This window comes from Dendronephthya gigantea, unplaced genomic scaffold (genome assembly GCF_004324835.1).
Source record: "Dendronephthya gigantea isolate DGI-Jeju-01 unplaced genomic scaffold, DenGig_1.0 000002F, whole genome shotgun sequence".
NCBI classification, from domain to species: Eukaryota; Metazoa; Cnidaria; class Anthozoa; order Malacalcyonacea; family Nephtheidae; genus Dendronephthya; species Dendronephthya gigantea.
Window position 1 is genome coordinate 3,235,791 of NW_021163012.1, and position 18,009 is coordinate 3,253,799.

Below are 18,009 nucleotides of genomic sequence, written 5' to 3' on the forward strand. Positions count from 1 at the left end.
CAGGTCCACCAAGACCTCCAGGGCCTCCAGGACCACCAGGTCCACCTGCACCACCAGGTCCTCCAGGGCCGCCTGGTCCATTTGGACCTCCAGGTTTCCCAGGTCCTCCGGGTGGTGTCTTACTTCCAGGCCCACCCGGCCCACCTGGCCCACCAGGCCCACCAGATCCACCTGGACCTCCAGGTCCACCAGGGCTACCAGGCTCCCCAGGACCACTGGGTACTTTTGGTCCATTTGGCCCACCAGGTCCATTTGGGCCCCCAGGGCCATTTGGCCCCCCAGGACCACCTGGGACTTAGTGGCCCTTGCGGTCCACCAGGCCCACCAGGTCCTCCAGGGCCACCTGGTCCTTTTGGTCCACCAGGTCCACCTGGGCCACCAGGTTTCCCTGGACCACCTGGAGGTGTTGTACCACCAGGTCCACCAGGTCCACCTGGCCCCCCAGGTCCACCAGGACCTCCAGGACCACCTGGACCAAGCGGACCTCCAGGTTCGCCAGGACCACCTGGTGGAGATGGGCCACCAGGTCCACCAGGACCTTGGGGACCACCAGGTCCCCCAGGTCCCCCAGGCCCACCAGGCCCACCAGGCCCACCTGGTTTTCCTGGTCCTCCTGGGCCACCTGGCCCCCCAGGTCCACTAGGTCCACCAGGTCCACCTGGTCCACCTGGCCCCCCAGGACCACTTGGACCACCAGGTTCTCCTGGACCACCAGGTGGGGTTTTTCCTCCTGGTCCTCCCGGCCCTCCTGGCCCTCCAGGCCCACCAGGCCCACCAGGACCTCCTGGTCCCCCAGGACTTCCAGGTTTACCTGGCCCTCCAGGTATTGATGGTCCATTTGGACCTCCAGGTCCACCAGGCCCACCTGGTCCATTAGGTCCTCCTGGGCCACCAGGTGTGCCAGGGCCTCCTTTACCACCAGGTCCACCAGGTCCACCAGGACCACCTGGCCCTCCTGGGCCACCAGGTCCACCAGGTCCTCCAACACCACCAGGACCACCTGGCCCATTTGGTCCACCAGGGCCATTTGGACCTGCAATGAAAAGAAGTGTCTTAATGGTTTCCAATAACTTAATTTTAGTTGCTAATTTCGCAACATGTCATAGTATCAGTTTGTAATATTATGACTGTTAGAAATATACGCTACGATACGTTTTTGCTTTTCTTCTTGTTTGGTAAACTTATTTACGAGTTTTAGAATTGATTGAAGTTTTACTGACGTCATTATACCTATGATACATGCCTTGTATTTGTAAGAGTTATTTAAATGATTGAATTTAGCTTCTTTTTGTTTACAAATATGGCTGCAATTAGAAGGTTCATGTTCGTGTCAGACATGATTTCGTTATGTTAACTGACCAAGTAATGGAACTAAAATCAATCTTTGAGGCTGAACCAGAACGAAGGGAAGAAAACTGGTGGATAATGAATACTCGCTCTTTTTCATTCGACTATAGAAAGCGACCAAAGCGAATATTCGTGAATATTAAGCGTAGTTGCGTTTTTTTATACACCCTGTATACCACATCTCATAAAAATTTTAAAGATCTTTAATTTTAGCAAACAGTTTGACAGGAAACAATTTACTTTGCACAGAATTAATAAAAATAGGATTTTCCACTTGCTGGCGTGTAAAAACGATATAAATGTTTTCAAATGTGTGTTGAACTTGAGGCCCATTCTAATAAGGCCATAATTTTGGCCTAATATTAATAAATGGAGCATCATTGGCATGTAGGTGTTATATCAGCTAATCTTATATTAAATTAGCTTTTTTAAAAAATATTTGAGAACGTTTGCCACATTTTAACTGATCCTATCATGATCCTCTAAGCCTTCAGAAAGAGCCGAAAATGTGTCATCATGAAAGAAACAGTAACCAGTTTATATGTAGGCTTCTCACTATGAATAATAATCAATTGATTTGACTAAAAAGTACAAACCTCCAGGATTTCCAGGTCCCTTAGGTGCACTTGGCCCACCAGGGCCACCAGTCCCACCAGGTCCGCCAGGTCCACCAGGTCCACCAGGTCCACCGGGTCCCCCAGGATTTCCAGGCAGTCCAGGTCCACTGGGAACAGCAGGGCCATTATCACCTCCAGGTCCACCCGGACCTCCTGGACCTTTAGGTCCACCAGGCCCACCAGGACTTCCTGGTCCACCAGGTCCACCTGGTCCCCCAGGTCCCCCAGGTCCACCAGGCCCATTTGGTCCACCTGGGCCACCAGGTTTACCAGGCTGTCCAGGTGTTCCAGGAACAGAAGGTCCACCTGGACCTCCAGGCCCACCTGGTCCACCAGGTCCACCAGGCCCACCAGGTCCACCAGGACCAGTAGGGCCTCCAGGTCCGCCTGGGCTACCAGGTTGTCCAGGACTACTAGGTAAAGATGGGCCATTAGGCCCACCTGGCCCACCAGGGCCTCCAGGACCATTTGGTCCTCCAGGGCCCCCAGGGCTTCCAGGGCCCCCTGTGCCACCAGGACCACCAGGGCCAAAGGGTCCTCCTGGTCCTCCAGGTCCACCAGGTCCACCTGGTCCACCAGGACCACCTGTACCACTAGGCCCTCCTGGTCCACCTGGTCCATTAGGTCCTCCAGGACCCCCAGGATTTCCTGGCTTTCCAGGAGCACTAGGAACAGCAGGTCCACCAGGGCCTCCAGGTCCACCAGGTCCACCAGGACCTCCCGGACCACCAGGGCCACCAGGACCCTGTGGTCCACCAGGACCTAATGGGCCACCTGGCTCACCTGGACCACCAGGTGGAGTTGGACCATTTGGTCCACCAGGACCACCTGGACCTCCAGGGCCATTAGGGCCACCTGGGCCACCAGGTGACAAGGGGCCTTCAGGCCCACCTGGACCACCTGGTCCATTTGGACCCCCTGGCCCTCCAGGACCTCCTGGACCTTTCGGACCTCCAGGCTGACCAGGTCCTCCAGGAGGAGTCTTTCCCCCTGGACCTCCAGGACCACCCGGTCCTCCAAAACCTCCAGGACCTCCGGGACCACCAGGTCCTAATGGTCCACCAGGAGTTCCAGGTCGACCTGGTTTTCCAGACTGTCCAGGTCCTCCAGGACCTCCAGGACCTCCAGGACCACCTGGCCCCCCTGGTCCTCCAGGTCCACCAGGGCCTTGAGGACCACCAGGTTGCCCAGGTTTTCCAGGGGTGCCTGGAGTAGTTGGTTTTTCTTGTCCAGGGACAACAGGGCCACCTGGCCCTCCAGGTGATCCCGGTCCTCCTAGACCCCCTGGACCACCGGGTCCACCAGGCCCACCAGGGCCTCCAGGTCCTTGAGGATTTCCAGGTTGTCCAGGGCCTTCAGGGACAGTTGGCCCACTAGGACCACCAGGTCCCCCAATCCCACCTGGTCCACCAGGACCACCAGGCCCTCCTGGTCCACCTGGATTACCAGGATTTCCAGTGGTACTTGGAACACCAGGTCCACCAGGTCCTCCAGGACCACCAGGGCCTCCTGGGCCATTCGGTCCACCAGGCCCACCTGGTTGCAAAGGTCCTTGAGGGCCCTTAGGTCCCCCTGGGCCATTTGGACCACCTGGTCCTCCAGGTCCTCCAGGACCACTTGGTCCTCCTGGTTCTCCTTCCTTTGGCTTTCCTGGATGTATAGCCGGACCACCAGGTCCACCTGGCCCACCAGGTCCTCCTGGCCCACCTTGTCCTCCTGGCCCTCCAGGACCACTAGGTCCCCCAGGTCCTCCAGGACCACCAGGTTGACCTGGTCCTCCAGGAGGGGTTGGGCCATTTTGGCCACCAGGTTGACCAGGACCACCAGGTCCCCCAGGTCCACCAGGACCTCCAGGTCCACCAGGTCCACCTGGTCCTCCAATTCCTCCGGGTTTGCCTGGCCCACCTGGAGCACCTGGTCCTCCAGGACCTTCTGGTCCACCTGGACCGAAAATACCACCAGGTTGTCCAGGTTGTCCTGGTTGTGCTGGTACAGATGGTTTTCCAGGTTTTCCCGGACCTCCAGGTGCTCCGGGTACTGCCGGTTTTCCTGGATCACCTGGTCCCCCAGGTCCTCCAGGACCGCCTGGTCCACCAGCACCTCCAGGTCCTCCTGGACCACCAGGACCAAGAGGACCACCAGGTTCTCCAGGTCCCCCTGGTGGTGTTGGGCCTCCTGGTCCACCAGGTCCACCTTGTCCACCAGGTCCGCCAGGACCACCAGGTCCTCCGGGACCACCTGGTTGCCCAGGGTTTCCAGGAACAGCAGGTGTTTTAGGCCCACCTGGCCCACCAGGTCCTTTTGGACCACCAGGACCATTTGGACCTCCAGGTCCTCCTGGCATAAGAGGTCCTTCAGGTCCTGCAGGACCACCAGGTCCTCCTGGTCCCCCAGGACCACTTGGTCCACCTGGTCCTTGAGGACTACCGGGATCACCTGGGTTACCTGGCACTGCAGGCCCTCCAGGGCCACCAGGACCTCCTGGTCCTCCAGGCCCACCAAGCCCACCTGGTCCCCCAGGTCCAGATGGTCCACCTGGGCCTCCTGGACCACCTGGTTGACCAGGACTTCCTGGCACTTTTCCACCAGGTGAACCAGGGCCACCTGGACCACCAGGGCCACCTGGGCCGCCTGGACCACCTGGCCCGCCTGGCATTCCGGGTCCTCCAGGACCACCTGGACCTCCTGGACCATTTGGACCCCCTGGACCCCCTGGAGAACCAGGTGGGTTTGTTGGTATACCTGGTTTACTCGGTTGGGTTGGACCTCCAGCTCCACCAGGTCCCCCTGGACCTCCAGGTCCACCTGGCCCACCAGGCCCTCCTGGGCCTCCAGGGCCACCAGGGCCCCCCGGTTGACCTGGGCCTCCTGTATTAGGTGGTTGTACTGGCGTTCCCGGAATATTGGCATTGGGACCACCAGGACCAGCCGGTCCATTTGGGCCACCCTGTCCACCAGGGCCTCCAGGACCACCAGGACCACCTGGTCCACCAGGATTTCCTGGTTGCCCAGGTCCACTTGGAACAGTGGGTCCACCAGGTCCACCTGGCCCTCCAGGTCCACCTGGTCCATTAGGTCCTCCAGGACCACCAGACATACCCGGACCTCCAGGTCCTCCAGGTCCTCCTGGACCACCTGGACCACCAGGACCGCCAGTGCCTCCAGGTCCAAATGGTCCACCTGGCTCTCCGGGTCCCCCCGGTGCTGTAGGTCCATTAGTACCTCCTGGACCACCTGGACCACCAGGTCCACCAGGTCCTCCAGGCCCACCTGGACCAGAAGGACCACCTGGAGTTCCAGGAGAACATAAAGGTCCAACTGGACCACCTGGCCCCCCTGGTCCACCAGGTCCACATGGTCCTCCAGGACCACCTGGACCACCAGGACCACCAGGACCCCCTGGCCCGCCCATGCCTCCAGGCTGCCCAGGACCGCCAGGTCCACCCGGCCCTCCGGGTGAGCCAGGAGTTCCAGGTTTACCTGGATGTCCTGGGGTACCTGGTGTGCCTGGCACACCTGGTCCGCCCGGTCCTCCAGGTCCACCGGGTCCACCTGGTCCGCCAGGGCCACCTGGACCACCAGGTCCTCCTGGCTCTCCTGTTCCCCCTGTTCCTGGACTTCCTGGCTCTGGTGCTAGAGGAATCGGTGCACCTAGAAAAGAAAATTCGGTTTTTAACGTATTGCCATGCACAGGATTGGTTTGGTAACTTCCAGTATAAATATACTTTTACTAACTTTCACTACAATATATAGGCATAGTATGAGTTGTAAAAATTGGTGGGATTATTGAATTATATTAACCCATCCTACCGATCTTTTCAATGACTCCATCAATAGTAGCAGCCAAGAAGCGATATCTCAGATCGATGTAGTAATGTTTGGCCGAGCTTGCCAAAGTCTCTATCTGGTTTTTATTATTCGTAGCTATTCCAACTACAACCGATGTGATTCCGTCTGTCTTCAGCGCTGTAGCGCCCGAAACAAGATCATCATCAGATTTTCCTACAATGATAGTTACCAAAGCCTTTCGTGCATTTTTCCTACCACCTGCGTCGAAGAGGACTCTCTTCGTGTCAATGACAGCTTGTCCAAGTGAATGCCCCCTTCCTCTTGGGTATGAAACTTCATTAACAGCTTTATCGAGTGCGACTTGGCTAAAATGGTCCTTCAAGCCAATCTGGAGTTTTCCAGTATCGGTGAATACAACCAAACCAACGTGAACGCCATTTCGCGATACAGCAAAAGGTTTGTAAATATATTTTACAAACTGCATAAGCAGATTAAAACGATGCTTTCCGACAAACCTTGATCCATCAACCAAGAAGCCCAAATCAAATGGAACTAAACAAAACAACGAGAACGGAAACTTCAGTTCAATCACAAGAGTGTTGCGCAGATGAAAAGAAAACGTGGATTGAGTTCCGAGGAGATAATACAATAAATACCAATTGGTGCGCCGTCGGGTCCAACAAGTGGATTTGGTGGCCGTCCTAATGGGTAGCCAATAGCTGAAAAACAAAAAATAAATATAACATAAACATGAGAATTTGCACGTACTGCCATTAATTAATTCAACTTAATTTGGTACACATCACACAATATTAGGTGTACATGTGTTTATTATACCAGTTGCGGATTCAGTTTATATAAATTCAAAATAAATCATGGACAAATATCAAAATAAATTACGGCCAAATTTCCAGTTCGAAAAAGAATATTTTTACACGTAATTATCAAATATTCCAAAAAAAATATTTACAAAAATATCTATCAATACTTGATTTATTCTGATTAACCCTGGATCCGCCGCTCTATTATAGTCTGCCCTAAGTTTCATTGAGGCAACTAGATGAAAGTCTTAACGCTCTCACCCGCTTATCTTAAGACCTGATTCACACTAGATCACAGAAATCGGGAGCCTAATGTGCTATATTCCGACAGAAAAAGGTTTTTTCGCACCAGTGACCTCAGACAAAGGGAATCCCAGATTCCTACGACAAGTCTCGACCATTGCAAGCTCGCTGCGAGCAATTTCGTCCAATCATAATGTTTGACAGTCTTTTTTGATCAGATGCAAACACTCGCAGCGAGCTTGCGACTTGATTTTGCGATGAGCGGAAAAAGAGCCTTTAGACATGCCCAAAAGCTAGGAGATTCTGAACCTATATTTAACTAACATAACTATTTACGAATGATCTACCTTCGTTTATCTTGTCGACCAAAGGAGCAATAATTGCCGTGATGTAAATTTGATATTGTTGAATGATAACAAAATTAGGCATGGACGCAATCGACTTCAATTCCTTAACAACGGGATCGACTTTTTTGCTTATTCCTATTACAACCAGTTTGGTGCCTGTTTTCTTAACCGTCTCAGCAGTCTCTAGCGTTGCGTCCTTCATTCGTCCGCCGACGAACACGATTAAGACCCTGGGGACGCCATCGCGGGCTTTTGCGAAGAGCTCGGTCTGCGCCAATTTGATGGCAGCACCAGTATTTCGCCTTCCTGCTGGGTATGAGATTTTATCCACGGCTGCCTGGAGGGTTGTCGAGTCAGTGTACTGGTCTAATTGAATCACAACCTCCGGTTTCAATGCCGTAACGACGATGCCAAAGTGTACTTCTTCTGAAGAGACTCTGAACGATTGAACGATGAGCTTGACAAGCTCCAACTGTCGCCTAAAGTTAACTTCCCGGAAACCTTTCGATCCATCCAAGATGATGCCAATATCAGCAGCCTTTTTTTCACCACCTTGAAGAAGCAACAAGAACAAGTTTTTACAGATGAGTAAAAAAAATATACTTCCCAACTTTTTTAATTGTGCATCCCTTTTTCTAGTTGAAACCCAGTTGGAATGGGTGCGACCAGGAGCTTGGCGACTGGGTGGGAGTGTGGGGGACGTGGGACCCTCTGCCCCGAAAAAATAGTACCATGATAAAAAGTTGGTCAAAATTGTTACAAGATGCGAAATTCCACGTGAGTACCACGTGTCATAAAATGGGCTGCAGTACAGCCATACGGCTACAGATTTTAAAATGTTTGGGGGGAGGCGAATGATTAGCCAATTTATCACCGATTTCAGCAAAAATTACCCGAATTTTGGTGAAATAGAGGCAATTTTTGCAGATACAAATGCCTCTAGGGAAGGGGGACAGCATACCACCTTTGCAATACCCCGCTGCGTAGGTCTAACGGAAAGGTCGCCTACCTGGGCCTCCAGGAACCAATGATTTATCCACAAGAATGAATATATCGATTTTCTTGTCTTCCTGTTTGCTGTCCAGCCATCGTCCAGCGGTGAATATGTAAAATGCACCAGTCTTTTCGTCTTTCACGGTTATCTAGACAGATTGAAAAAGTTGTGAGATGTGTTTTACAGTGGCGTAGGAAGCACCATACGTGCCCCACCTAATTATCTTGCATCCTATACGTCACTGCATGTTTTATACGATATTGCAAATCAGATGATAGAGCTAGTAGACTTACCTTCTCCAAAAACCAACCATCGCCATCCAAATTATCGTGACGAATGCGGATTTTGATCAACTGCCCAAGGTTCAAGGATTCCAATTTGAATTCCTCAGTTCTGTAGAGATACGTGATTGGTATAAATTGAGTTCACCCGGAAATATCAAGACGATGATGGCTTCATTGCCATATCATTATCTATTGCTCGAATTGCATTCGACGCGACCAAAATGCGAGGTATAACCTAGGCCTTAAAGTAAATTAAACAAATTTTCATTCAGTTTTTCACTTACTGTCCCTTCTCAAACAGTTTCTTTCCTCCTTTCTTCAGATTAACTTCATTGGTGCTTCCCTTCTTACCATATATGGTAAGATAAACATTTGACTTAGTGCCCGCTCCTCTCACGGAGCCTGTGTACACCGTCACAGTGTAGAGATGCTCCTCTGAAACAGGTGGGGTTGGAGGCGACGGTGGGCCAGTGGGGCCAACACCGATAGGCTGTCCAATCACTACAAAATTACAGATAGTATGAGCATAAAAAGAGATGGGTATTCACAGAATAGTGATTTTTGTGATTTTGAACTCCAGTTCTAAACTCGTTACCCTACTGAGGACTTTTCAGTAAATTCCATAAAGCGTCTGATCTTACATTAAGATTGACTGGATGAAGTTTGATCAAGTCTTAGAACTGGATGAAGTTTGATCAAATCTTAGGAATGAAGTTTAATCAAGTGTTAAGACTGGATGAAGTTTGATCAAGTGTTAGGACTGAATGAAATTTGATCAAGTCTTAGGACTGGATGAAGTTTGATCAAGTCTTAGGAATGAAGTTTGATCAAATGTTAAGACTGGATGAAGTTTGATCAAGTCTTAGAACTGGATGAAGTTTGATCAAATCTTAGGAATGAAGTTTAATCAAGTGTTAAGACTGGATGAAGTTTGATCAAGTGTTAGGACTGAATGAAATTTGATCAAGTCTTAGGAATGAAGTTTGATCAAATGTTAAGACTGGATGAAGTTTGATCAAGTCTTAGGACTGAATGAAATTTGATCAAGTCTTAGGACTGGATGAAATTTGATCACGTTCTAATATTGAATAAAGTTCGACGCTCACCATCGTTGATTTTATCAATAACAGGCTGTAGAATGGTATTAATCTTGACAATGGTGGTTGTAGTTATGACAGCATCGCCTCCAATAGCGATGATGTTCAGTTGATCGACGGGAACAGTACTATCCGTACCAACTGCGATGGTTTTCACACCACTACCTTTGATGGTATCACTAGGAACACGGACATCGTCGGACGAACTTGAGCCAAGAATTAAAACCAACACCTTAAGGAACACAAATCACATCTTGTAAGTCATTTGCCATTTTTCCTTTCCATCATATTCTAATCTGAGTCTTCGAGTGTGTAAGTGACTTCGGTGAATTAAAAGTTTGATGATGTTTTTCATACCTTAACCGCCTCCCGTTTTGAAGCATCGAAGAGTGTTGTCTTTGCTTTACTGATCGCAGCGCCTGTGGCTGAACTACCACCTCTGTACGGAGTTTGTAGCATAACTGCGCCAACAACGGACTTCGAGTTGTAAAGACTGAAGTGGAATATTAACATCGCATCATTTGACACCACGACCAGGCCCACGTGGACACCCTCGAGGGAAACGGGGAACGCGTTGACGATATCTCGAGCAAACTGCAACGCACGTTTGAAGTTGCCTTCGCCCATGGTATCGGAGCCGTCGATGATGAAACCAAGATCAATGGCGGCTAGAAAAGCAGGTAGAATTAAGGTGAAGCTTTGTGAAGGTCAATTTCGAAACTGTGTGGTTCTCCAAACGAGGTTTAGGGTCGAGCAAGAAAGGAAATCATCTTCCCGCCTCTGGTAAAGCAGCTAAATTGTTGACCCAATACGTTTGTTTGGGCAAAATCTTTTCGGAAACATGTTTTATACCTGTTGCTCTTCCACCAGGCCCACCAGGGACTCCAGGGGTACCAGGAACGCCGGGCAAAACACCAATATTCTTTCCAACAACTAGAAAAAAATACATGAAGTTCAATGTTATACATAATCTCTAGAGACCTCAAGAGCTACGATTTTGACCTTGACTCGAACCAACCCATGAATAACTCAATAAACTTAAATAATCAAAATTAAATCATTACATTGACAAATTTCGCGCGAAAAAATATCGCGCAATTTTGGGCCGCCTATGATTAAATCTAAAGTTTCCCTAAATTCCCCAGTGAAAAAGCCAAACAGGTGTAATTTCGGGTTGAACCCGTCAGACAGAAAGCATGCACGTTTTCAATTCACATTCCGGGATAAAACGCGTACTTTCCAAGGGAAGCCAAGGTTCTCTTTTGTATGACCTGACTAAAAGTGTTTTTTGACTTCGCCGGCGGTGTTCCTGCCCTAAATCTTGATAAAGTCTTGACCATGAACTATGAACTATTTACTGTGAACTCCAAATCGAGACTTAGTATGTGATTAAGTTAGTTCTTCATTGTATGCGGCGTGCGCTTTGTGTTTAGTTTCAAATGTGTACAATTTCAGCCTCAATATCGCCTAAATAACTGATTAGAATGCTTTTTCATCCAACTCGATTGCGTGGAAAAAATTACGAGAAAAAAAATTTTGATGCCTGCCGTATTTTTTATTCTGGCTTAGTTGGCATTGTGTATGAATGAAAATTACATTAATGGGAAGGAAGCTTACCGGTATTTATGCGATCCACCAGTATTTGTGCTGTAATCTTGATAGTAACATATGTGCCAATTATGATTACATCATTTGGGACCGCAGCTGGGGGAGTGTAGACCGTTTTGTCGGTATCACTTGTGATTGCGATCACGAACACGCGGTTGATTCCAGCGGTCTTGAGATCCTGACTTGGTATGGTGACGTCATCAGACGATTTCCCGCCGAGAATGACGATGAGAATCTTGATCGCCCCTGATCTCGAACTCGTCACGTATAAATCGTCCTTGATTTTCGCCATAGATTCACCGACGGCCGAGTTACCGCCTGGGTAGACTGTGGCGTCGATGGCCGGGTCCATTGATAAGGAGTCAGTGTACTTGTTGAAACCGAAAATGACGTTTCCTTTGCTTGAAATGACGCCCAATCCAACATGAATACCTTCTTTGGAGACGGGAAAAGCATGAACGATCATCTTCACGTATTCCAAGATATACTTGAAGTTGAGGCTTGTGACGCGGGTCGATCCATCGATAAGGAATCCAATATCAATTTGCACTGCAAAATTACGAGAAATCAGTGTTTAGATGGTCCGTTCTCGATATTCAAGCCACCGAAAGTCTATCCCTAATACTGACTCTCATTTTTAATCAAAAGTCCATTGTTTTTATTTTGTTTATACTTACACACTGGTCCACCAGGTATAGGCTTCACAGGGATTGGCGCTGGACCCGGTCCAGGACTTGGCCCGACCACATATTCTGAAAATAAAGTGCATAATTAACAGGGAGAAGACAAACGTCTCCCGTCATGAGGGTCACGTAGTTTTCTTGTTCAACAATATCTGGAGAAATTTTAGTCCTGAGTCGCACTTTCTTTGATTACGTTCACTAATTAAAATGCTTTAATTGGGTGAGCGTTTGCTGATTATGTTCACTAATTGGACTTGGGTAATTCGATTGCGCGCGCATTGATTACGTTTCCTAATTGAAACTAGCCCGGCAAAAAAATCAGCAAAGACACTAGCGTAAGCGCTAAATTACTCCTAGGAAAAGAAGATCCAGAGGGAACACATGTTTTCGTTTTCGCAACAAAGAACCAGGCTTGGAAGAAGTTTCGTAGTTTTTTGTTTGTCCAAAAGACAACTTTTGTTCGGGCAAAAAAGTTCCAAAACGCGGTAACTTTGGTTTCCGACTTTGCGCGAGGCTCAATGAAAACATCAAAAATGCAAAAGTGGGTTTGTTGACTGTATTCGGTATCAAATCACGTTGACCTGGCTGGCCACTAAGGAGGTGATGGAGAGAAATATACACCTACCGAAACAAAACTTCTCCTTTATCGCGTGTAAGACGTCAGTTAATCTGGCTGGATGTGGTGTTGAGAAGAAATGCTTAGCTTTCGGCTCGGAGGCCATCTCCTTGAGTATCCTATCATCCTGTCGTATCCCCACACCGACCGTGAATACCTCAACTCCTTTATTAAAAGTAAAAGAAACGTAAGATAATGTAAACTAAATCGAACATCTTAATATTCGACACGCATATACAGAATATCGGATAGTCCTATCAGCTATTTCATCATTGGATAGCTTCATAGGTTCTAAAATATTTTCCCCGTGGTCCAGTTGGGATAATCTCTTATTTATCCAATCCAGCGTTACTATTCGAGGAAACCTAAATTAAACTAACTTTATTTAAACTGGATAGCTCTATCAGTTCTAAACTGTTCTTTTTAGAGATCCAGTAAGGATGATCTCTTATTGATCCAGTGCTACTACAGGAAGAAACGTAAACTAAACTATCTTTATTTATTTATACTGGAAAGCTCTATCATGCACTTCTAAACTGTTCTTCCTAGAGGTCCAGTAAAGATCATCTCTTATTGATCTAGTGTTACTACAGGAGGAAACTTAAACTAAACTATCTTTATTTATACTGGATAGCTCTATCAGTTCTAAATTGTTCTTCCTAGAGGTCCAGTAAGGATCATCTCTTATTGATCCAGTGTTACTACAAGAAAAAACGTTTAACGCAAACTAAACTGGATACTACGTATGTCAGTCCAAAACTTATCAATTCTAGGCAATGAATTGATTTAGTATTTGATTAACATCTCATTTAAAGCAAAATGAAGGAATATATCTATATGGCTTACCGCGTTTTTTGATTGCTCGAGATGGTGTCTCGATATCATCGTGACTAAGAGCATCTGTAAGAACTACGAGTATCTTTTTCGCGTCTGCGCGAGCTTTGGGGAACAGATCATCATTTGCCATAGTCAGCCCACCGCCAAGGTAGGTAGCAGTGCCGGGGAATTTGATCTTGTTGATATCAGCAATGAGACTATCGCGGGTATTGTGCGACTCGAAGGTGAACTCGACGCTAGCTTCCGACGCAAACACGACCAATCCGAAGCGCGCATCGTTTGGAGACACGATGAACTCTCGTGCAAACTGTTTGACCAGGCCAAGATTTCGGCGAAATCCACCACGGCTGTTGTATTCCGCGCTAGCCGAGCCATCGACCAGGAAGGCGAGGTCCACTTTCGTCTTACACAAAAGTGGCAGGCGATTTTCTGAGAAAAACATTGACAAGATTGGTGAAGATTATTGAAGCAATTTCGTATCATTACAAGTTATGGGGCCTGTAGAATAAATGAAAATTTCGTGGGCCTTGCAAGTCTCAGTAACATTGAACGTAGTTACAAGTGAAGTCAGCTATGATCTACAGTTATTGCAAAACCGTGCGGCTAGAACTATAGCACGCTCCAGTTTTGAGATCAGATCTACTGACGTTCTCCGATCCCTTAGTTGGGTAAGTCTGGAAACCAGATGGTTCTTATCTAAGGTAACATTTATATAAAAATCAACTCCTCTAGCTGTCAATTTGGAAATCAATTCTTGTAGCTGTCATTAATAATAATAGTAGGTCTATTAATAAATAATAGTAGGCCTAGGGCCGAAGAACAACACCTTTGCCATACACCAAACGCAATAAAAACAATAGATAATAATCTGAAATGCCTCATTATCTATTGTTTTGAATGCGTTCGACGCATGGGAAGTACGATGTCTGACCTAGACTCAGTGAACTCCAAAGAGCTATTTACCCTAAATGAGACGTCTCATATTATGAAACCTTAGAGGGAAGAGAGGTGTACTGTACATACCCAGAGGTTTCTGAGGCAAGGCAGGTTTTGCGGTCTGGGCAGTCGAAGGAGGTAGGTTGGCATCAACCATGACCGGAATAAGTCCGATACTTGATCCATAAGCTAGAATAACATAACGGTTTAGTAGAGGAAAATTGATAGCTTTATCGACAGGAGATATTTTAGAGAGATTTTTAATCCAAATATATGTACAAATATTGTTGTGTAATAATCGGTGTTAACTCAGATGAAAGCCTTTCCCCGAAGATCAAACTCTCCATTCCGGGGCGCAACTTCTACTGGATCAATTATGCGTAGAATATACTTAATTTGGTACTTTATATTTCATGTAAGGAGATCCCCAGTCACATTGTGTAACTGTGACAAAATGAATGAAAATAAATGGTAAACTTCTCCCCCTCCTGTTTCTTAAATCATCCTTTATCCGGGTCTAACATGCGTTAATTTTTCGCAGGTTCAGTGTTCAGTGTTCAGTCACATCGTGGTACGGTGACAAAATGAATGAAAATCAATTATAAACGTCTCCCCCCTGTAGCATAAATTACCTCCATCCGGGTCTAACCTGCGTTAATTTTCCTCACGATATCAGGAATGACCGTGACCAGTTTCGATAGATCCGAGTTTACGATCACGTTCTGTCCATCACTCGCAATCAATCTCAGCTCATCCTGGTTAATCACCGAGCCAACTCCGACGGCAATCGACGTAACCTTGGCTCGGTGAAGCTCCGTTGCCATGGCCTTGACGTCATCACTTGATTTTCCCGCCAAAATCGATACGAGAATCTGAGGAACCATGCCGCGTCTTCCGGTAGTCGCCAAGACGTTTCGTATGGTGACGGATAACGCGTTCCCGACGTTACGACTTCCGCCTGGGAAGGTCACGTAATCGACATTTTTGTCGATTTCGGTCATTTCCGAGTCTTTGTCGAAATTGAAGACGACTTTTCCGGCGTTGGAGATGACAATAAGTGCGATTCGGATCTCCTCTTCACTGACAGGAAAAGCGTGGTATGTTCCTTTAACGACACTCAGGAATTGGATGAAATTTTGCTGACCAACACTGCTTGAACCATCCACAAGGAAAGCAAGGTCAAGACGGGCTGTAGGAAAATAATTTAGGGAAATCAATAGCTACAGTAGTTTGTTGGTACGGTTGTAAAGTTATGTTTGTAATGATGACGTCCGTAATGATTCATGAATATTGGATAACTGTAAATATTGGAAACCTAAACTAAACTATAAACTTTATTTATACTAGATAGCTCGATCTATCAGTTCTAAACTTTTCTTCCTACAGGCCCCGTAAGGATCATCTCTTATTGATCCAGTGTTACTACACGAGGAAACATAAACTAAACTAACTTTATTTATACTGGATAGCTCTATCAGTTCTAAACTTTTCTTCCTACAGGCCCCGTAAGGATCATCTCTTATTGATACAGTGTTACTACAGAAGGAAACCTAAACTAAACTAACTTTATTTATACTGGATAGCTCTATCAGCTCTAAACTGTTCTTCCTAGAGGTCCACTAAGGATCATCTCTTATTGATAAAGTGTTACTACTGGAGGAAACCTAAACTAACCTAACTTTATTTATACTGAGTAACTCTATCAGTTCTAAATTATTCCTCCTAGAGGTCCAGTAAGGATCATCTATTATTGATCCAGTGTTACTACAGGAGGAAACCTAAACTAAACTAACTTTATTTATACTGGATATCTCTATCAGTTTTAAACTGTTCTCGATAAAGGTCCAGTAAGGAAAATCTTTGATAGTCGCTATGCTCACTGATTTCTTACCTGATCGCTGTGTAGTGACAAAGGTAAGCTGTGTAGCTAAAAAACAAAATAACCCGTAAATATTGCATTTGCATGAAGATATACAAATACATTTAAGAACCATTCATAGCTTTCCCCAGAAAGAAGAAGAAAGAAGCAACAAGCGAAAGAGGACCAGAAATACGCAATTACCATTCTTTGCCCGAAATATAGTGGTTTAACCAACCTGAGCATGAAGTCTTGCTATGCAAATTTTAAGAACTTACTGACTGAGAGTGAGGTCTGTACGGTAAAATATCAAACCGAGGTCGTGCCGTATTGACCGAGCGATAGCGAGGTCAATACGGCACGACCGAGGTTTGATATTTTACCGTACAGACCGAACAATCGAAGTCAGTAAGTTATTTATTATATGACTTAATTTGGGAAAACCATAAACACGAATAATAATTCATTTCGAATTGCTGTTGTTTTTCCCGAGGGCAAAAAAAATTGAGCGTATTGCCCGTGGGCAATATGGGAAAATCCCGCCTCGTCAGCAGCCAATCAAATTGCAGGATTTACAAAAACAAACACTAGTCATATAATAATAAGTCCATTATCCAATATTCAGAAGTTAATTGTTTTTACAGTCAATGAGCACCAAAATATCATTATAGCGGGACTAATAGTCAGGCTGGCTACACCACTGCTGGTTGTACGACATGAAGTATTGCATTATCTTACTTGGTATAGGAGCAACTGGTTGAACAACTGGCTTGATAACCGTGGCTGACGGAGGAGTTACTGAAACTTTGGTACGAGCTATCTCGCCAAGTATTCCACCTAAGAGAAGGAACGTGAAGTAAGGAAAATATCCACTAGTGGAACGTTGGAAATTCTCGAGAGGAATCCAGTCTCCGGGCGCTTACCCTTTGCCGCGAACAGAATGTAGTATGTGGAACGATAGTAGCGCATTTCTTTCATATAACCGTTGAAGAAAGCCGCTGTCTGCGGTTGAAAACCTGGAGTATTCCCTATGTATATCGTTTTCACTGAACGATCCGATGGGATTGGGCCTGCGATCACTTGCTGGGCCTCCATTTTGGCGTCAACGAACAGCTTGTAGCTAAAAAAAGGGTTTTGATCAGTTTGCACAGCTCTTTAAAGATGTTGTAAACCCCGTTCTGCGCGCAGTTTCTGCTTTTAGAAAACTAACTAACTGAGGTCAGAATTAAATTATTATCAATAGTAATGTGCAACACAGACTGCGAATTACTGCTCGTGATTTGTTTTAAAACACACGGATACATCACAACATCAATGCCTCTTATTGATCTGGACTGTTTTGCCATCAAAAGAAACTTACGATTTCTCTTTAAATGAGAACACAATGGCGGCTTCGTGCCATGCTCCATCATTGATTTTTGTCGTTCCAGTGACGGCTCCGACGCCGTTGATCTGAAAACTGACCGTTCCAGTGACGCTGATCATGAACGCAATATTCCCCGCGGTCCACGTGACACTAGTTTTCGAGATCAGGGTTCCCGCTGTGGTCGTTTTAAACAGGACGGCGAGAGAAAAATCGCTCGATAGGAAGCTTACACTGCTCTTTGTGTACTTTATAAAACGTGTGCCGTCGAATTTTTCCTCGTTTTCGTCGATAAGGGATTCGTAGTCTGAAAAGCGGTAGCACGAAGTTTAGGGCTTGCATTTTTCGTACATTAAAGATCAAAGGTTTACGCCAAAACTCAAAAGTTTAGTATTTAAAAAAGGAACAATAAGAAATTGTCAGGTATGCAAAAGTATTGGCAGTAATGCGAAATGAGAGTAATACGAGAATGAGGTTTAACCACTTTAATGGAAATAATAATTTGATATCAATGAGGATAATCTATTTTCAAAATATCCAGGAAAAACAATCACTGGGTGTCTTTCAAA

The 18,009-nt window shown here is 46.6% G+C and overlaps 1 protein-coding gene across 1 annotated transcript in view; it reads right to left on the reverse strand.

Moving 5' to 3' along the window:
* The window catches only part of LOC114538382 (collagen alpha-1(VII) chain-like), a 19,881-nt gene continuing 1,872 nt past the window's right edge, over positions 1-18,009 (reverse strand). The window contains exons 4-24 of the mRNA XM_028559565.1: positions 17,438-17,747; positions 17,001-17,197; positions 16,816-16,914; positions 16,111-16,146; positions 14,869-15,408; positions 14,307-14,408; positions 13,293-13,712; positions 12,456-12,611; positions 11,825-11,899; positions 11,157-11,696; positions 10,392-10,472; positions 9,897-10,207; positions 9,549-9,771; positions 8,727-8,943; positions 8,452-8,551; positions 8,174-8,306; positions 7,165-7,716; positions 6,410-6,472; positions 5,775-6,305; positions 1,944-5,615; positions 1-1,033 (exon numbers count right to left, since the gene is read on the reverse strand). Of these exons, the coding sequence (XP_028415366.1) occupies positions 195-1,033; positions 1,944-5,615; positions 5,775-6,305; positions 6,410-6,472; positions 7,165-7,716; positions 8,174-8,306; positions 8,452-8,551; positions 8,727-8,943; positions 9,549-9,771; positions 9,897-10,207; positions 10,392-10,472; positions 11,157-11,696; positions 11,825-11,899; positions 12,456-12,611; positions 13,293-13,712; positions 14,307-14,408; positions 14,869-15,408; positions 16,111-16,146; positions 16,816-16,914; positions 17,001-17,197; positions 17,438-17,747 (9,197 nt within the window). The 3' untranslated portion in view covers positions 1-194. The remainder of the gene's footprint in view (positions 1,034-1,943; positions 5,616-5,774; positions 6,306-6,409; positions 6,473-7,164; positions 7,717-8,173; positions 8,307-8,451; positions 8,552-8,726; positions 8,944-9,548; positions 9,772-9,896; positions 10,208-10,391; positions 10,473-11,156; positions 11,697-11,824; positions 11,900-12,455; positions 12,612-13,292; positions 13,713-14,306; positions 14,409-14,868; positions 15,409-16,110; positions 16,147-16,815; positions 16,915-17,000; positions 17,198-17,437; positions 17,748-18,009) is intronic.